Genomic DNA, 20,459 nt, shown 5'->3' on the forward strand with positions numbered 1-20,459 from the left:
GCCGGAGGATGGTGGCTCAAAGCCAACGACGATGGCGTCACGTCCAAGACGGGAGAGAAGAGTGGCACAAGAGTGGTGATGCGCGATCACGACGACTCCTTCCGGGCTGCTGCGTGCCACTACTTCTCAACTACCTTCAGGGGACGGTGCAATTCGCTGTCGAGATGGGTGTCACGAAGATCGTTGTGGAGCTTGATAGCAAAAGTGTGGCAAGCATGATCGGCTACTCAACCAAAAACCTCTCGGCAGTTGGGCCGGTTATTGAAGATATCAAAGAAATGCTCAAGTCTTTTGAGAATCACAAGATCAAATGGGCGAGGACCACGGAGATCAACAAATGGAGTAGCGCATATCATGCCGCGAGAGGGTGTTAGCAATGAGTTATCTAAGGTTTGGCTTCATGTGCCGTCACACTGTATTTTGCACGCGGTTGCATCGGAAAATAAACAGAACAATTTTATATAAAAAAAGACATAAGGGCAAAGACTACCCACAGCGGGAGTAACATAGGTTGTAACATCACATTTATCTAAGCAAAATAGATGATGTGGCATGTAATTAATGAAGAAAGAGAGGCATGTGGTAACATAGCTAGTTACTGTAACATCACACATATCAAGACAAGATGAGCCTATAGCCTAATAAAGGAAGTGTTGCATGTTACCATACATATGTTACTCCCTACTATAAAGGTAGTAATATAGAGTAGTAAGAGCATCTCCAACAGCCGTGCCGCGAATTAGTCCGTTTTAGCACGCGCGCAACGCGGCGGGTCGCTCCAGCGGGCGCGCAAAAACGGCGCGCGCGCTATAACGAATTAGGCACGCTGTCGGAAACACTATTCCGCGAGGTGTATTCCGGGCGCCCGCTACAGCGCGTGGCACACTCGAGCGCTCGCCTCGCACTTCCTCTCCCACTTCCACCCCCATCCGGCCGCGCCGCCGCCGCCGCCCGCGCCACTTCCACTATTCGTTGTGTTTATTGCATTATTTGTTGTACTGAACGATAAACTATTTGTTTGAGTTGTAATGATAACGAAATTGAACTATTTATTGTTGATTTATTTTGTTTGTCTGGTCATTTTTGCTCCTCTTCTTTGAAATGTATATGTGGTTTGTGCGACGCGCGCGCTATATTTTTGTGCGTTGCTGGAGCGGTGCGCGCGCTGCATTATAGCACGGCTGCTGTCGGCCGCGCTAAAGCAGCCAAAACGCGCGCGGCAAACAGATTTTTTGCGCGCGGCGCTTAGCGCGGCTGCTGGAGATGCTCTAACACCCATTGTGGCTAGTCTAAGAAGCATTCACAGCCAAACCGAAGACGAAAATGATGCGAAATTCGAAAAATCAACGGGAGCGTCTCCTTCGAAACCGAAGGCCCGCTCACTCTCTCCTCTCCGCTCCGCTCCCCATTTCGCGCACTTCTCCGGCCGCCTCAGACCACAAGCCCTAAACCTAGCCGGAGACCAGAGGAGGAGTCCTCCTCCACCCTCCAGCTATTGCTGCTCCGCCATGAACAACTTCCACGTCTACGAGGCCATTGGCCGCGGCAAGCACGCGGTAACCCTCCGCCCCCAGCTCCTCCATTCCGGTCGGTTTCGTCCCCTACCCCGGCCTCGGATCCGCCCGTATCGGGCCGGGGCTGGCTCGAATGCGAGGGATCTCTGATTTTATTTTTTGGGTGGATGGGGTTGTGTTGTGGTGCGGAAGACGGTGTACAAGGGGCGGAAGAAGAAAACCATCGAGTACTTCGCCGTCAAGAGCGTCGAAAGTCGCAGCGATCCAAGGTCCTCAATGAGGTGAGCCAACCCCTCCCTCCCCGCGTCAATTTTTGGGGCGAAGCTTGTGCGGCGTTTGCATTGGTTTAGGAGCGGCTAGCTGGTTTGGCAACATGTAGCCACGTGCTAGTGCGTGTATGTCGCGATTCGCGTAATTTATTTGATGATAGATCTTCCGTGGCTTTGGGTTTAGGCTTGGTACATGACAATATCTGATTAATTGTTGTTTGCCCAAGCAATTGTTGTTTGCCCAAGCATTCGACTTCTGGTTAGTGTTTGCTTGAGGATGATGCCAGTATGAAGGGCGCCGGGCTTACCTCTTCCACACGCCCCTCCATGTACCGGGGGAAACCCTAGAGCCAGTCCGGGCAACAGCGTCGGCATCGTCGCGTTCCTTCCTGAAGGTGTTGCTTGGTATGTGGCGGTCCGAAGTGCTAGGAGCGTGGTGGAAATTCTCCGGCGGGCGCAGCGGTTACGGGTCACCATCGTTTTTGTCGACCCGACTCTGTTGTCATTAGTTTCTTTTTCTTTCTCTGTTATTTCTTTTGGGCTTGCTTGTGCTGTTTGCCCCAGCATCGGACTATCAGTTGTATCGTGTGGTTGCTATATCTATATAGCGGGGCGAAAGCCTATTTCGAGAGAACTTAACTGCCCCAGGCTTAATGTAACCGTGACTAAGATAATGATAAGCTCGATGTGCTAAATGCCGTGCAGTTTTTCACCTGCCACACAGCATCACGAATTCTTATATTTTCAAGTGCTGGAAAAACATAAACTTCCTAATAATTTTGCACATACCCAATTATAGAAGAGATGTGCCCATGAAGATAAGTTACAACCTGCGCTCACTAATGAATGTTGTTGACCTACTATTGGCAAATGCTGTTCTTTCGTTGGGTTTGTACTTAGTTTGTTGTTATTGTCGCTTCCAAGGACCTGTCTTTCTTTTGGATGTGCCTTTTGTCTCTCTGAGCAACTGCCCAAGGGTAATTATCAATAAGGTAGATAAAATGTTACCAGATAGAGAATCATTCTCAAGCTTGGTGAGCATTCTTAGATGTTCTATCATAAGTTTGATCAATGCTTATGCTCATAAGTTGTTTATTTATGGTTTGTTCCTTTGTGCCAATGATGCTTTTGAACTTACCTTTGCAGGTCCAGATGCTCCATTCTTCAGATCATGCAAATGTCCTGAAATTTTACTCTTGGTAAGTTTTTAAGGATTCATATTGACGTATTGCTTTGCCTGTGCTAATTTTGCAGTATAGCAATTGCAAGTACTTTGCTAGTCTTGTTGAGGTTATCCTTACTGTTCACTTAACATTTGACCATTCTAGTGCATACCATAACTATGCCTTGCTTTTCTCCCTAGGTACGAAACATCAGCACATTTTCGGCTAGTATTGGAATATTGTGTTGGTGGAGACCTCAAGGGCTTGCTCGAGCAGGTATCTTGCTTATCCTTTTAAGCATTGTATGCATTTCACTAATTTGAAGAAGGGAACACAAAGCATCCTTTTGTGTACGTTTGCAACTGATATATTCTGCTGATATCACAGATACGTGAGAAAAAATTGCACCTAAAGTTTAGGAGCTTGGAATATTTGAACTAGAAGTACAAGAGACAAAAGTTACTCTTTCTTATCAGCTTTTATGAAACCATCACATGAAACTTTATAGGACAGCTTGCTAATTGTTCTTCCAATAGGAATAGATGTTTCACACAATCTTGTTATTGTTGCTATTATAATTGTGCGCATTGAAAGAAATTTCAATCTGACAACTCGAAGTTGTGAATGCTACTAAAACTATTTTTTCTTGAGAAAACTGTTTGTCATTTCATTGAAGTATGTTCAGACCGAACCACCTGCTTTTACGATCTTAGTTCTATTTTTCTTTATACTCCCTCCGTCCCAAAATAACTGTCTCAAGCTTAGTACACCTTTGTACAAGAGCTAGTACAAAGTTGAGACACTTATTTTGGGACGGAGGGAGTAGCATTCACGGTTTTTATACTTTGTGTTCATGCATTGAAGTACGAATTTTAGTCTTGCTTGTGCTCCACTTGGAAAAGGATTAGATAATTAACTGTTTCAAGATGGGAAACTGGAGTGCTGCTCTCCATTTTCTCCACTTGGAAACACTCAGAGCACCCTGCATAGTCTTTGACTCTAAGAAATGCTTGATTTATTTGCTATCCTGGTAATGCTGATCTATTGTTTTAGTAGTGTATTATATTGTTGCGGCGCAAAGCTTTTGCTAGCCTGTTTAATTGTACTTGCTTGTCATCCTAGACAACACGTGTTGATAAGGGCGAGCCACATAATTCTCTGTGGTGGCTGTTTGTGTTCCAGAGACCTGTTGTGTGAGTAGATTTGATCTTTTACTGTATATAACATCAGTGAAGACAAATGCTACCCCATTTTTCTTCTGTTTGCCTGTCATCCTAGACAACACGTGTTGATAAGGGTGACCCACATAATTCTCTGTGGTGCCTGTTTGTGTTCCAGAGACCTGTTGTGTGAGTAGATTTGCAGATCTTTTACTATATGTAACATCAGTGAAGACAAATGCTACCCCATTTTTCTGCTTGCTTGTCATCCTAGACAACACGTGTTGATAAGGGTGACCCACGTAATTCTCTGTGGTGCCTGTTTGTGTTCCAGAGACCTGTTGTGTGAGTAGACATGTAGACCTTTTACTATATGTAACATCAGTGAAGACAAATGCTACCCATTTTTATGCTTGCTTTGTCTTTATGTATTCTGTCTCATGTCTCATCCTATGTATTTTCATGCAGGATAAGAAGCTGCCTGAAAGTGCCATGCACGACCTGGCTTATGATCTTGTCAAAGCCCTCCTGTAAAGTTTATTTGGTAACCTCGTTTTCATTATATCTGTTGTGTTATGGGTGGATTTTGATTGACTGAAAACATGTTGCGTGTTAGGTTCTTGCATTCACAAGGAATTATATACTGTGATCTGAAGCCATCTAACATTCTACTTGATGAGTTTGGATGCATGAAGGTAATCAGTAGACCACTGTGTAATATGTAAATACAGTGACAGCAAAAGAATAGACAATTGCTGGGAACTAACATTAATTTCCCCTTATTGTTGTAGCTGTGTGGTTTTGGGTTAGCAAGACGTTTAAAGGACATTGAGAAGACCAATCCTGGAGATGTGAGCTCCCATTTCCTTTTCTTCAAGCATTTCGTTTCATTTGGTTTTATCTTATTTTAATGATTTCCCCCGGTTCGAATACCTGGTTTTTAGGTGCCACAACCTATGAGGGGGACACCATGTTACATGGCTCCTGAGTTGTTCCAAGAGGGAGGGGTCCACTCATATGCTTCTGATTTCTGGGCTCTTGGTTGTGTGCTATATGAATGCTATGCAGGAAGACCTCCTTTCGTGGGCCGTGAATTTACCCAGTTAGTCAAATCCATAGTTTCAGAGCCTGCACCACCTTTACCTGATAACATGTCAAGGTCTTTCCAGAATCTGATCAACTGCTTACTCATGAAAGACCCAGCTGAAAGACTACAGTGGTCTGAACTATGTGCACACAACTTTTGTAGGAACAGTATGCCGATGATTCCTTTACCTCCTCAGCCTGCCTTTGATAACATGGTTGGACTTCCCGCTACGCCATATTTAGTTGAGCAAAATGGGGATAAACCCACCAGACAGCTGACGCCACCCAAGACTCGTGAACACCTACGCAAGAAAGATGAAAATTCCGCCAAGGTGTTCACGACCCCTATTAAGAATGTGCAAACTGGTAAGAAAAATAATCCAAATCATTGTAAGGCTGATGGTTTGAAGGGTGTAAATGTCCTTAGAATGTCTCGCATAGCTAAGAAAAATTTGCAAAGGGAAAAGGCCGAGGAGAACTACAGGCGCCCTCCCACAGAAACAGACGAAAATGAGGCTGAAGTTAAGATCGGAAATACATGGAGCTTGATTTTGGTGAAAATGCAGAAGGCGGTGCACCTGATGATAATGATGGATCAGATAATGCTGGATCCACAGCAGATGAAAAACATAGGACTCAAGGAACTGATGGAAATGAAGAGAACTGCATAAATCAGGTGGATATGCTCACGGATGAGTGTTCTGTTAAGCCTGATACCGTGTTGTAAGCTGAGCAGAACGTCCAAAGATAACTTATGATGCTGCAACAGGTTCTGAGCGGTCTAACATCTTTGAAGCATTCTGGCATCCAACAGACCTTGCAGTTAAACCAGTCATGCCCAGTAAAAAAGGAGATAAAGCTACAGAGAGCATCTCTGTGCTTCCTTTTGAAGCTCTTCCTGCAGCTGATTACATCAAGTTACCACGAGAACAGGTGAATGCATTCAATAGCCAGATAATTCAGAGTTTGAGTGGATCTTTTCAGGTTTCAGAGAAACAGAATATCACCAGTTACCTGGAGTTGTTAAGCATGAACTCTGATGCTGCAAATATAATCACTAATGGCCCAATTATGTCGTTGCTCATAAAAATGCTCCGACTATCAAAAACTTCAGTCTTGCGTGTACACTGTACAGGTTGCTTCACTTATGGGACTGCTGATACGCTACTCCACTATCCTTGATGCAGAGCTAGCTAGTTCAGGAATTATTAATGCCTTGTCAGATGGCTTAAGAGACCGGCACGATAAACTGAGGAGATCCTGTATGGCAACACTTGGAGAATTACTGTTCTACATATCAACTCAATCTGATCAGGATAGCAAGGAAAGCAATGCTGAAGAATCTCCTATGAAGGACAACAAATCTGGTGCCTTGTGGCAGGTTAGAAACTCCAAATGAAAAATATGCTAGCTCTACATTTTTTTTGCATGCCAGTGGTTGATTTACATGGACTTACCTTGTATTACCCTATACTGCATCATGTTCTGAAAAGGTAAGCTGTGGTGGCAAGATACTGGGAATTAGATTCCAACATCTCTAATGGTTAGTACTGTTTCTTCTATGGGAACATATTCTCTTTGCCCACCGTAATGTACTGAAGTAGAAATTCATTAGGAGTTGAAAGTATATTAACTGAAAGAACAAAATGCAGCATATACATATGTAGATGGTAGATACCGACTTCATGTTCCAATACATGCTCCATTCTTTATTCATGTGTCTAGACGCAAGTTTATTTTTAATGTGTGTGTTGAGCTTTTGCAGTTATTATAAGTACATAAAAGGGTATGTATTGGAACATGAGGATAGTTATATAAATATCCTAGCTGTATGTGGTCATTTAGCCTAGATAAACATATTGAGTGGTTCATTTCCTTTGATTTGCAGCTATAAGTTCAAACTACTGCCTTCCATGATTTAACTTGGCAAACTGTGCAGGTCCCTAGTGCTGTAATTGCACTGGTGTCATCTATCTTGCGTAAAGGGGAAGACGATCTGGCCCAGCTTTATGCCTTACGAACAATTGATAATATATGTAGCCCAGGGACAGACTGGACATCACGGTTTGCTTCCCAAGATGCAAGTGGTCATCTTTGCTACTCCCTCCGTTCCGAATTACTTGTCACATGTATGGATGTATCTAGATGTATTTTAGTTGTAGATACATCCATTTCTAAGACGAGTAATTTGGAACGGAGGGAGTACATCTATAAAGCAACTGGGAAGCAGGAGAATACAAGGCTTATTGCAATTTCTTGTTTGAGCCGCCTAGCTCGATTCAGTTCGTCATGTACTCATTTAATACTGGAGAAGCTATCATTCAAGGATATTGCATCCACACTCTTTAAGGGCAATCCACGGGAGCAACAGATCAGTCTGAATCTTCTGAATTCGGCATTAGTGAACAGTCATACCATACCAAATATGAACCGCTATATTCAGTTGTTAACCGAGGAGAAACAGTTGGTCCCTGGACTTATTTCTCTGATAGAACAGGGATCTGACATTCTGCATGGAAAAACTCTTCTATTTGTTGCTCTTCTTTGCAAGAACAGTCGAAGGTGGCTTCCACAATTCTTTTGCAATGCAAAGCTGCTATCAGCAGTCGATAGATTGGGAAAGGAGAAGGATGGTTTCATTCATCAATGTACCGAAGCATTTGTTCAGTTAGTTGCTTTGTTGGTCCCAGGCATTCTTGACACTGTATCTAGTGATATACAGCAGGTCATGGGTGGCAAATGTCATGGACCTATTACTGCTTTAACGGGACGTGCTCATCCAAAGAGCACAATTCATTTGTTCCCTGTTGTCCTTCATCTTCTTGGGAGTGTATCCTTCAATCACAGAGTTGTGACAAGTCAAGTATTGCTCCAGTTGGCTAATCTTATGAAGATATTGGAGACACCATTTCAGGTATGGCCTATAACTATCTGGACCCAACCTTCTTAGAACTGCTAGGTTCTCAAACCAGGATTCACTCACTGTTTTCTCACACACATGCACACAAGGGACTAGTATGAAGCTCTATAGGTTTATATCAACGGCACAAGCTTACTTTTACAAACAGGGGTGCATGTCCTTTTATAGGACTAACCAAACCAACTATATGCTACCAGTACTTGATAGCTAAGCTAGGACAGCTCAGTGCAAACTTTTACTGTAGTCTAGGACATACTGGTATCTGTCTACAGCTCAAAGTCAAATCAGATTTTACTTTTTACTGCTGGCAACTACAGTATATCGGTGTAGCTGCTACTCATTGCTGACATATGCATATCTAGATAATTTTGCATGCCATGATACAACTTCCACATGACTGGCCATGACAAACAAACCTGATGAGAAAATATGGAGATCATTCATTATATATTTGCACTGCAATGTCTAAATAAACTCATCCTAGTGTTGATGTTGTCTTGCCTTCACAGTCTTTGCATTACGCCATGTGTTCACCAAACTCTTGTCTTTTGTGGTCATCTTTATTGTATTTCCAGGCTCGGGATGATTTCCAAATGACATTGCTGCGAGTTCTAGAGGCAGCTATGGAAGAGTCTTCTGTTATACTTACGGAACACAAAATATTTACAAGTCGATTCCTTCCGAGCTTATTCATCTTATACAAGGGCAATAAAGACTGTCATGCCAGATTCCTATGTTTGAAGATACTGTCTGATGTGATGATTGTGATCTTCAGTGATTCTTCATTGACTGCAAACGAACAAACGTTAGCTGACCTGATAACAATCTCTGACAAATATTTTCTCCCTCTGTACCCTTCATTTGCAGAGGATGAAGATCCAATACCTATGTATGCACAGAAACTTCTAGTAATGCTGATGGAGCATGATTGTGTTAAGGTATCTGATATCCTGAATGAAGCGACAGTATCCCAGTGCTTTGAACTTTTGCTTGGAGATCTTTCAAATGCAAACGTAAGCAATGTGAAGCTTTGTTTTGCTCTAGCGTCTGCTCCTGACATGGACTCCAATGTCCTTTCACAGCTTCAAGTTGTCAGAAGAATAGGGAATCTAGTTGAGTTTGTGACTGCCAAAGATATGGATGATTTTCTGGAACCAACCTTGGACCTCTGCAGGTCTTTCATTATCCGTGGCATCGGCAGCAACAGAAGTACCGCCCTTACCAAAGAACCTGCACTCCTTGTTGACAGCGCCTTCAGCATGAGCATTGCTGTTGATCAACAATCTTGCATCATGGATATATGTGACCTCGGTGGCAGTATGGGTATATTTCTCGAGGTGTTTAGAAATTCAGATCCACAGATAAGCGATTTGGCGTCAGATTGCGTGGTATTGCTGCTCAAGGCAGCACCTCGAGAGGCCGCGATGGGCTTGCTGGCAAATCTTCCTAAACTGAGCGCTCTTTTGGACTCGTTGAAGCATGGTGTCTCCCTCCAGCTGACTCTCCTACTATACTGCCTAGCATTCTCTTGCAGGCAGTATCTAGCCCAAGGAATGATACTCTCAATGTCGGTGCCAGCTCTGATGCAAGTAGAAGCGCTTGTCTCTGGCTTTCAAGGGCTCACATGATAGCTGCCTTGCTGATGCTGCTTCGTATCTGGGTGCCGAACTGCAGCACCTACCTCGCTGTGGTTGAGCAGAAATGTGGTCAAGGAGCCAGCAGCTGGCTGCTACTGCACACAAGTGATCTCAATAGGAGGGTATTGGCTTGGTATTTCTGGCGCCAAGTGTATGAGCAGAGCCATCGCCTCATCATGAGAGGCACGGTGCTGATTTCAATTGCTACTGTCTGGCATGGGAGTGCTGGGGATTTCAAAGGTGATATTCTGAGCTTGAGCTCAGTTATTCTCGTTATCTACCTCGTCCTTCCACTCCGAAATTCTCAACTGGCAGCGTACAAGCCCAGGTATTTGTTTTGTATTTTGGTGCTTATTCTGCATCCATGGCCGACACCTGTGCAGAATTCAATGCAACGCCGTTTGGCTGAATTAGCCTGGCTCAGACGGGATGTGAGTCGTCCCGTGCAAGATTCTGTTCCAACGGCAGAGCTTCCTGAACCCAACGGAATTTTTAACTGACAGAAGATTGCAGTCTGAAAAACATGTCAAGCACTCATGCTAATGCCTCAGGCCCCCAGTTCTCACCTCCGGTAAAGCACCATGATCATTGCAGAGGAGGCACCGGAGAAGTGAGATGGAGCCATCCAGTGATTTCTCTTGGAGGTGTACAGCTTCAGCTGGGTGGATGACTGAACCAGACCGTACCTTCAGTTCGCCCAGCCTCTCACTGTCTATCTATAGATGGTGCGCAGGAGCTCAATTTTCAAATTTATGCAATATCCATTCACAGATAAGCAGAGTACTGATGGCACCTGTAGAAAAGCTAGCATTCAATGCAAACATCATTTAGTTTGGAGAGTAGTACACCAATCAATCTGTCTCATGTATTCCATGCTACAAGAATATCTGATCTTGTAGTACCAGCTCCTCAAATTGTGCTCATCAGAAAAGTTGCAACTCATCCAAACAACAGCTTCCAAGTTCCAACCTGACCACCAATCAACCGGTACAAATATAATACATGAGGTAGTACTTATTAAGCACAACACTGATAAGCAAATATCCGGAAAATGTTTTCTGAAACCATTACATCGTTTCATCGAATTAGTGGACACATCGTTTCATCAAATGTTCGAGTCTTGCATGCTAGCTCAACACACATCTGGGAGTCTCAGTTCTGGACCTTTGGTGCAGTTGTTTCCCCGGTAACGCTCGGCCCCACAGTTTTTGCAGGCGCCTTCTCCCTACTTGTCGTGGGTCGCCAATCTCTTTACTCTTTGCTGGTGCCAGTAATCTAGCTAATCCATCTCGTCACTAGGACAGATTCTAGAAAGCTTCTCCCTTGTATATTAATTGTGAACCTCCTTGTTCCCATATGTATTGCATACTATTGATCGTCGATGAACAAAATTTTCTCTCCATTATTTCCAGAATAATGCTGATGCATTAATCGGGTATAAAATTATCTGTTTTCTTATATATCGAGGATTTGAGACTTCAAGCTACAAGCAAAAACTATTATACTATCCCTGGAACTACATATGCTTAGTCAGTTGTATTCAATTATTCATGCATATTATGATTTGCACGATGGATCTATACACGGTAACTATTGCAATAGGTATCTTAGTGTCTTAGGGCATCTCCAGCCGTTGGCCCCCCAGGGGGCGTCTAAAAGCGCCGCCTGGGGGTGAGCCGGCGATACACTCGGCGCTGGGGGCGGTTTTGCGCCCAGTCGTCGCCCCCAGGCACCGAAATTGGCCAACTTTGCAGCCCAATTTCGGCGAATAAACGGCCCATATGGGCGAGAATAGGCCCATATTCGGCGTGGTTTCGGCGTTCAATTATCAACACACACATATTTCATCACAGAAAAATTAAATACTTTAACAAAATACTACAACAACAAATAGTTCAATACAAATTATATAGTTCAACAAATAAAAACTCGTATTTCATCACGCGGCGTCCCCCTTGAGCCTCCATAGGTGCTCAATCAGATCTTTCTGCAGTTGATGATGCACCTGTGGGTCTCGGATCTCCTGACGCATATTGAGATAGGCAGTCCAAGTTGCCGGTAGCTGGTGATCAACTTCGGCTAGAGGACCCTGCCTGTAGTATGGTTCAGTGTCAAACACTGGGTCTTCTTGCTCGCTCTCGATGATCATGTTGTGCAAGATGACACAGCAAGTCATGATCTCCCACATTTGATCTTTCGACCAGGTCTGAGCGGGGTACCGAACAACAGCGAATCGAGATGGAGCACACCAAATGCCCGCTCGACATCCTTCCTGCAAGCCTCCTGAACCTTCGCAAACCAGGCGTTCTTGCCTCCTGCCACAGGGTTTGAGATCGTCTTCACAAATGTCGACCATCTCGGATAGATGCCGTCGGCTAGATAGTACCCCTTGTTGTATTGGTGCCCATTGATCTCGAAGTTCACCGGAGGAGAATGGCCCTCAACGAGCTTGACAAAAACAGGAGAGCACTGCAGCACGTTGATGTCATTGTGAGTTCCTGGCATACCAAAGAAGGAGTGCCAAATCCAGAGGTCCTGTGTGGCTACCACCTCAAGCACCACACTGCAACCGCCTTTGGCGCCTTTGTACATCCCCTGTCAACCAAATGGTCAGTTATTCCATTTCCAATGCATGCAGTCGATGCTTCCAAGCATCCCAGGAAATCCTCTTGCTGCATTCTAGGCTAGGATCCGAGCAGTGTCTTCCGCATTGGGTGTTCTCAACTATTGTGGCCCAAACACTGCCACCACTACCTGACAGAACTTGTAGAAACACTCTATGCTGGTGGACTCGGCCATGCGCCCATAGTCGTCGAGTGAATCACTGGGAGCTCCATATGCAAGCATCCTCATCGCTGTCGTGCACTTCTGGATGGAGGTGAATCCAAGAGCGCCAGTGCAATCCATCTTGCACTTGAAGTAGTTGTCGAACTCCCGGATGGAATTCACAATCCTGAGGAAGAGCTTTCGGCTCATCCGATAACGGCGTCGAAATGTTCTCTCGCCATGAAGTGGAGCATCGGCGAAGTAGTCGGAGTAGAGCATGCTGTAGCCGTGCAGACGATACCGGTTCTTTGCTTTCACCCGCCCCGGCGCCGAGCCACCTCGACGCGGCTTTTCATTGCTCGCCAGCAGTTGGGCGAGGGCGGCGAGCACCATCAGATGCTCTTCTTCCTGGACGTCGGCCGCGGCTTCCTCCTCCAGCAGCGTGGCGAGCTCTTCCTCCTCATCCGAGTCCATCACCGACACAGTCAAAACGCCGAACACCTTGCGCTTGGTGGGCGTGTACCCGCCGTTAAACCGCGCCTCCGCGGCCAGAAAAGGCGGCCGGAAACGCCCAGCTGCTGCGGGAGGGGCTGCCGCGGCGAAGCGCTGCTATTTTCTTGCGAGGAATGGCTATCTAGCGGAGTAGGCCGGCGGCCGTCGCCGGGATATAGCTAGTGGTGGCCGAGGGCGCGGGGGTGCGAGGCGAGTCGGGGGGAAGAAAACCTTGACTTTTTCCCTGTCGGTGTGGGCCAGGCGTGCTTTTCCCTACCGCCGGAGCCCCCAACGGTTCCCCAGCGCGCCGGGTTCGGCCTGTGACCGCCGGGCGGAAAAAAGGTCCGAACCGGCGATTTTCGGCGTTCTGGGGACGCGACTGGGCCGTTTTTTCGGCGCCGGCGCCGAAAAAGTGGCTGGGGGGGCGTGGCTGGAGATGCCCTTACTTCCTCAGGTCATCTTTCTAGTGAAGGAGGAGCGTTTCCAGAATCGCACCGCGATAGAAATTCAAATGAAGCCGGAAAAAAAATTCAGTAACCTGGGAAATGGTAATTCTGTATTATTAAGCCGCAATAAAACTGCATTTCTCTCTGAAGAGAGTCTTTTCATCTCAAAAAGAGGAAATCCTTCTTTTTACAATCTGACATATAATTATAATTATAAGCACGGACTCACACTGTGAATCAAACAGAAAAGGAATCCATCTGCCTAGTACACCCACTATCCGTCCCTAGCACGAGCAGATAAATTGCTATTATGTACTTTTAATCCTTTCCTTGAAATACTTATTATTATTGCTTTATTTATGGTTGGGTTTTGGAAGAGGACCAGGTGCTCGGATCTTTCCGGTAATGCCTTGAAGGTGGAGGAGATGGGACCGAAGGGCTTGCGGTTGGAGGGAAGAATGGCAATGGCGGGAAAGGCCAAGGAAAGGAAGGCGGCGGAGGCGGTGGCGGGGGTGGCGGAGGAGGCGGTGGCGAATACAACGATGGCAGAGGCGGAAAATGCGGAAAAGGAGGTAGCTGTGGAAACGGCGGCAAAGGGAACGGGAATGCAGGCGGCGGCGGCGGGGGCGGCGGCGGAGATGGTGCCGAGAAAATCGGCGGCAGATGAGGGAACTGGAACGATGGTGGCGGTGGCGACGCCGGTGGCGTCCACGGCCAGGGCGGCAAAGGGAAAGGGAAAGCCGGCGGTGGCGGTGACGGTGGCGTGAAGAACGGGAATGGCGGGAGAGGAAAGGGGAACGCCGGCGGCGGCGGCGTGAAGAACGGTATGGGCGGGAACCAGGGGCGGGGCGTGCAGAACGGGATGGGCGGCCACGGCCAGTGCGGGCAGTAGAAGAGCGACGTGTTCAGCGCGGCCGCCGGCGTCGAGGTCCCCGCGCCGTCGCACTGGCCCGCCTTCTTGCCGGGGCGGTAGTAGAGGGAGTTGAGGTTGTAGAGGCACGCGTCGGGGTCCTGGGCCGAGAAGGAGATGTGGCCGGCGGTGGTGGTCACGGCCGGCACGTCGCAGAGCGGCGAGGGGTTGTCCAGCACGGCGGCCCGGCAGAAGGACGCGGCCTCGCCGCCGGTGGTGCACCCGAGGCCGGCGACCGCCGGGATGTCGAGCCGGTAGGCGCCGTGGCTGTCGGTGGTCTTCTCGGCCGTGATCTTGATCTCCTCCTTGGAAGCCGAGCTCACTCTGATCGCGCAGTCGATTCTCACCTTCACATCTGACCAACAAATTAAGGTAGGTCGCTTCAGAACACGGGAGGAAACTGCTGAAACGCATAATACAAGACAAATTCGAGGGAAGAAATGCGTAGTACGACATTGGAACCTGGCAGGAAGTAGCTGTGGTTGGAGAAGGAGCTGGAGGAGCAGGCGTCGCAGAACACGGTGCCGGTCACCGTGAGGTTGGCTCCTTGAGACCCCTGGCACTGGCCGGGAAGAAGCAGAGCAGCGACTAGTAGCGCGTCCAACGCAAGAAACAGCACTGGCTTCTTCTTCTTCATGGTGTCTTAGAGGAGCTAGCTGCGAGCTGAGAAGAAGCTAGTAGCTAGCTGATAAACCTTCGCTCCGGCGTGCTTTATATCCGGCCGGGCAGCCAAAGCCTTAGCTAGCGGTGGGTGAGAGATGATGATCCATCAAATCAAAGTTTGTTGTTTATGCGGGCAATTCGCTCAAGACGAGCAGCAGAAAGGGACGGGGAGGACCGAGGATCACAAGGAACAAGCGCATGTGAAGGGCATTTGGACCCTTTTGTTGCGAAGCCGTGCCGCCATTAAACAAACGGCAGGGCATTTCACGGGTTCAGTTCAACCCGTGACTCAAAATGCTGCCTCCCTCCCTCCCTCCTGTGTCTCTTCGGGGTTCTGGAAGGATCACGGCTTGGAATGTACGATGCCCAGTGCCACGAAGCCACCACCCACCGAGTGGCAACAGTTCTTTTTTCTTCAAAAAAGACTCGGATATATTATAAAAGTTTAGCGGGAGTTCAAATCATTTCAAATATAATAAAAATTACATTGAGATTCTTGCGACAATTGTTGCCCTCAGAACCGAGCCGCCGACGCGTTGTTTTCGTACTGGAGCAGACCTGACCACATTGATGACAGCCAGAAAGTCTTCAAGCACATGTGTCCCGACTCCTGAGGGATTAGCGCCCTGGAGCGCCCTTGAACCCCCTGTCTACTAGCTTGAGCGGCAGATAGTGGGAAGATGAACTCACAGGCTGGTCGACAGAGACGGAAGGAAAGAAGGCAACCGTTGGAAAGGAACCCAAACCGAGGGCTCTAATTTGATGATCAATAATGTGGCGTATTTAGCAGTGTATGGATACACATGCCTTATTAGTGTATGTTATGTAATCATTTCAAAACAATGATTTCACTTATTCCATTATTTTCAAAAACTATTTCATTTTCAAAAATAAAGTGATTTTTATTTTACTTCAAGATAGTATGATTGCAATTATTTCCAAAATGAATTATGGCATGTTTATTTTTCAAAAAGTAGTACCATTTATTTCAAAATAGCGATTACAACTATTTTACATAAATGTTATAATCAATTTCATCATTGCAAAAAACTGATTTCCGTTAATTCATTATTTCAATTATTTCTTTTTCAAAAACCAACTCTTTAAAAAAGGTGATTTCATTTATTTGAAACAAGTGACATAAAGAATTTCATTAATTCAAAAAAGATGTTTATGCTATTATGAGAAATGAACTAATTCAAAATTTCCAAAATATATGTTTCTCGTAACATTTCAATAAGTTTAAGTATTTGAAAAACATACATGGGTGATTTCAGTAACTATTTCTAATAATATTCTCTACACGAGTGAAGTCCACTCACAAATTCTATGTCTATTATTTTAGTAACTTCACAACTGTACATCTGAAATTAGTGTTTTCAACTATTTCAAAACAATGATTTTAATTATATGAAAACAATTATTTCAAGAACTATTCTATTTTTTTCGAAAGAGTCATTCATTATTTCTAAAAAAAGGTGGTTCCAATTAATTCATTATTTAAAAATGTATTCAATTATTTCAAAAGGCGATCTTAATTATTTTGAGACATTATTTCAATTTTTTGTTCATATTTTCAAGAAGGTAATTCCGTTTATTTCAAAAATAGTGTGATTTCAATTATTTCGTTTGAGTTTATTTATTTTTATTAGACTAGCATATGTAGCTTACCATTAGATCATTTTACTTCTATGATTTTTATACTAAGATGCCCTCGTATATTTAAACGACATAAGTATTCGCTTGTTTCTCACCGTAAAACGTCTTAGATCTTATTTTCCCCACAAAAGAGAACTATTCCGTACAATTTTCTATAACTGTCTCAGAAAACTAACATCTACTAGTTATCTTTTGCTCTTTTAGGAAAAAAAAATTGCCCCCCCCCCCTCTTCCCCCCAAACACTTGATGTGCTAATGACATGTGGGCCGTGACTATCAGTTTTGAAAGATCTGGTTTTCTGAAATAATAAATAGCAAGTATGGTTTCCTGTCAATTCTAAATAACCATTTCACGCAGCAAGTTCACACCACAACTCCTCAATTTTATTCTCAGTAGCAGTAAGCATCAACAAACACAGAACGGGTAAGTAACCATCTTATGAAGAATCACCTATTCTACCTGTAGCTATGGATGTGGTCTAATCCATGTTATTCCTGCATCATCTAACTGAAGTTCAGACCCACTCTTTTTTCTTTTCGAGAATGAAGTTCAGACCCAATTGCTCAGTCATCTTCATTGTCAATGCAGGACGGGTTGCAGGGATACGGGCAGTCAACCCGCTGAGACACAGCCCGGTCGAAGTACCAGTCCCCCACAGCTTTGCCAATTCTCTGCAAACAGACATGAAAAGATCATAGATAAGCTAAGCTGCGACCGGGGTTTCGCACATTTTTCACCGAATCTCGCTTGATTTAAAATTGTTCGAAACTGAATCGTCAGAAAACTGTTGGGCCAATATCAAAACTGCTAGACGTACCATCTTCTGAATCGAAGGGGAACCGTCGGCATTCCACGAGTCTTGGGCTCCAGATTGACAGTGAGCGAAGCACGAGTCTATGAACATGCCTATCTTAGGAGACTGCTCCGGTTTAGGGAGCGCTGACAGAAACTCATCCCTGAAATCTGTGCCAAAAATGACAAACAACAGAGATAAGTGACATGATCAAACAAGCCAGATGAACATCAAAGTTGGATCATCCGGGAAGATCATTGCCAGGTGGAAAGATCACTAACGTTGTAAGGTCACTAGCTGGCTGGAGGAGCAGCCCTTTATGTCAACCTTGCATTTGGCCCACTCCTTCTTCTTATCGGCGGCGCTAGGCACCAGGATGTTCCTGATCTGCAATGCAGGCGCCAGCTTGTTACTAGTACTATTCATCGCTGAAACATATTGCTTGAACAAATCTTTACTTTTTTTTACTTGGCAGCTCTGTTATTACATATATACTGCAGAAGAAAACACTACTGCCATTGTGCAGTGCTGGGAAAAGGTATGAAAATTACCTGCCATGAATCATACGCCGCATTAAGTATGAATAGCGGCGTTTTCATTGTTGGGAGGACATGCTGCGGGAAGAAGCACTGCATATACATTTTTTTTGTTTCATGTTAGTGCACATGCTAGTAGAAGAGCGTCCCCCTCAATCTTAAGTGAATAATACTGACCAGCTCAGGTGATACCCTCGAGGTACATGAAGATGGCAAATTTTTAATCGATCCCTGCAAGAGATTAAAACGGTTATCGGGCTCGAAATGGCGAAAAATTGCATGCAGTGTTCATAAATTATTATTCAGGTAAGATTGAAGCTCATGGTAGTGGGGGAAGAACCGGTGAAAATAAAAGGTGCGTTTAATTGTCACTGAGAAAATGGTCTAGAATGCAGATAGTGCTGAATTATAAAGCTGGTGATTGCGAGATCTTGCATCCGATAACATTAGGATATGGCCAGTACTGTAAGGTCAGAAGACGACGTACATGTAGGGTCGCAACGCTCTTAAAGGATGTTCTGACAAACTTGTTGCCGGTAATATCCGTCCTGCAATGATAACGACAACGATCACTTGACATGAATGGCTACTCATGACCAATAAAACACCAGGAGTATGAAACTTACCCATCAATAAAATAACCGGCATCAGAAACGCATTTTACGAATGCCGACGGTGGAAGGAGGTCTTTGAATTTGTCACAATGCAGTATTGCCGATAGACCTCCGGCTGAGCATCCAGAAAGAATAGCCTGAAAAGGTGTGATGAATGCAGCACCTCAATTTTCAGTATTGCAAGGTTCATGCAAGAAGAACTGCAAATAGGATTTATGCACTACTGCAGGTATAGTTTGAAGTTTGAAATGAATACGTGTCATCTTTTTCCCTATAAAACCGGCATCACGTCAAAAAAGAAAGAAATGATACTAGTTACCAGCAGTGAACATACATTCTTTGCTTTGCTCATCCCCTTGTTAAGCAGATCTTCGATGATGGCGTCCCAAACTCTGGCCCCTCTGAAGTGCAGGTTCGTCTTCTGCATTGCAAACACGAGGTCAATCTGGATACATGTCTTGCACATAAATGAAAATGCATACAATCCAAGTCCACAACATACAGGGTCCACTTCTTCAACATCGCCGGTAAACGACGAGCCGTCGCAGTATCTGACCTTGACTCTGTTCCAGTTGTAGAAATCTGCAAGAAAAATCATGGGTGATTCAACAAGAAAATCGCAAAAGGTGCCGCCACATTGATCTGTTTTAGAAGGGGAAGTTGTGACTGCATGAGGGCAAGGCAGAAGGGTGTATGCCATACCGGGATTGAATTGCTGGCTGCCTCCTAGGATTCCTGAGAAGGAGAGTGGCTTCATGAACTTGGAGGAGCCCCTGAAGTTGCCCTTCCGGATCACACACTCCTCAGGGGTCTTGCACCACCCTCCTCCCTTCCAACCAAATAATGTTAGTAAAAAGAGATCGTTTCATTTCCAAAAGACTATTTACATCGTTGCTAATATTAGCAAGAGTTCAATTACAGTGGCCTAATTACCTCCATGTGAACAATCCAGTTGTTGGCGCCGGAGCCGGAGCCCGGGGAGAAGTGGTACACCGGGGCGCTCCCATCCAGGCACACTGCGCCCAGGAGCCGACCAAGGGGTGCACAGAAAATGTTAACCACGGTCGAATAGCAAGAATGCAAGAATGTCATGGCGGCGCAAAGGAACGGAACGAAGTGACGCGGATACCTGCTCCTTTGGCCACCGCGCTTTTCAGGAACACCATCTCCACGTCGTCCGCCACGGCCGACGCCGCGGCGAGGCCGAGCACCAGCGTCACCACCGCCGCCGCGGCGCGGGGCAGCCCAAATGCCATCACGCGACGCGATGCGGTGACCGGACCTTTCTCTTCCTCCTATCAGATGGTGCCTCGTTGGAGCGGGGGAGAAACAGAGGGAGGCAGAAGAAGTGGAGCGGAAGAGCCGCGCAGCCTCAGGCTTGGGCAGTGGTCACCGTAGCTGGCCCTGGTGGAGCGACATAAATAGCAGCGGCTAGCAGCGCTGTGCAAGTGGCAATAAAGGACGGAGGGAGGACGCCGACAATGGCGGTGGCATCAAGCAAGGTATATATGGATGGCCTATCCTGGCTCTTCATGCAGCAAGGCATATATCCAACCATGGTTCGCTCGGTAAATGCGCAACTGTGGAATGAGTTTCTCCCTCCTCTGCATGGTAAGCCTACAGATTCTTGGCTATTTTTGCTTGGTACAGAGGAGTATATCAAACCGTAAGGAAAGAGAAGTTACCGTACAAAAACATTGGATTGCTGCTGTGCTGGTCACAGAGAAGGACTGGTGTTCTGCGATATTAATTCTTTCCGTAATGTCCATGTTTCGCATCACGGGCACACATGACGTGTAGGGGTCAGGCCAGCTGCTCGCTGCTGTCGTG

General features: G+C 45.8%; 2 protein-coding genes and 1 pseudogene across 2 annotated transcripts; 1 reads left to right on the top strand and 2 right to left on the bottom strand.

Annotated features, from left to right (window-relative positions):
- Positions 1–9,937, top strand: part of LOC119361115 — a 10,332-nt pseudogene extending 395 nt beyond the window's left edge.
- Positions 9,938–13,546: 3,609 nt separating this feature from the next.
- On the bottom strand, positions 13,547–15,261 carry LOC119365481 (leucine-rich repeat extensin-like protein 3). Its single transcript, XM_037631123.1, has 2 exons — positions 14,826–15,261; positions 13,547–14,718 (listed from the first exon to the last, which is right to left on the bottom strand). Exons 1-2 carry the CDS (start codon positions 14,998–15,000, stop codon positions 13,811–13,813), a joined length of 1,083 nt encoding a protein of 360 aa, XP_037487020.1. The 5' UTR covers positions 15,001–15,261; the 3' UTR covers positions 13,547–13,810.
- Positions 15,262–17,047: 1,786 nt separating this feature from the next.
- On the bottom strand, positions 17,048–20,028 carry LOC119368255 (pectin acetylesterase 7-like). The gene is made up of 12 exons (XM_037633563.1): positions 19,759–20,028; positions 19,563–19,645; positions 19,332–19,458; positions 19,132–19,211; positions 18,964–19,050; positions 18,642–18,766; positions 18,503–18,563; positions 18,193–18,246; positions 18,031–18,108; positions 17,761–17,866; positions 17,504–17,649; positions 17,048–17,357 (listed from the first exon to the last, which is right to left on the bottom strand). Exons 1-12 carry the CDS (start codon positions 19,883–19,885, stop codon positions 17,250–17,252), a joined length of 1,182 nt encoding a protein of 393 aa, XP_037489460.1. The 5' UTR covers positions 19,886–20,028; the 3' UTR covers positions 17,048–17,249.
- Positions 20,029–20,459: the final 431 nt, after the last annotated feature.

Source organism: Triticum dicoccoides, chromosome 2B (assembly GCF_002162155.2).
Source record: "Triticum dicoccoides isolate Atlit2015 ecotype Zavitan chromosome 2B, WEW_v2.0, whole genome shotgun sequence".
In the NCBI taxonomy this organism is placed as follows: domain Eukaryota; kingdom Viridiplantae; phylum Streptophyta; class Magnoliopsida; order Poales; family Poaceae; genus Triticum; species Triticum dicoccoides.

Excerpts from the sequence above, each read along its gene's own strand:
- LOC119368255 (XM_037633563.1), bottom strand. The coding sequence starts at position 19,885 with ATGGCATTTGGGCTGCCCCGCGCCGCGGCGGCGGTGGTGACGCTGGTG. Across the intron at positions 18,767-18,963 it reads GGATGAGCAAAGCAAAGAAT|GCTATTCTTTCTGGATGCTC; the intron begins GTATGTTCACTG and ends ACACCTTTTCAG. Across the intron at positions 17,650-17,760 it reads CCAGCTAGTGACCTTACAAC|ATTTCAGGGATGAGTTTCTG; the intron begins GTTAGTGATCTT and ends TTTTTGGCACAG.
- LOC119365481 (XM_037631123.1), bottom strand. The coding sequence starts at position 15,000 with ATGAAGAAGAAGAAGCCAGTGCTGTTTCTTGCGTTGGACGCGCTACTA. Across the intron at positions 14,719-14,825 it reads CCACAGCTACTTCCTGCCAG|ATGTGAAGGTGAGAATCGAC; the intron begins GTTCCAATGTCG and ends TTTGTTGGTCAG.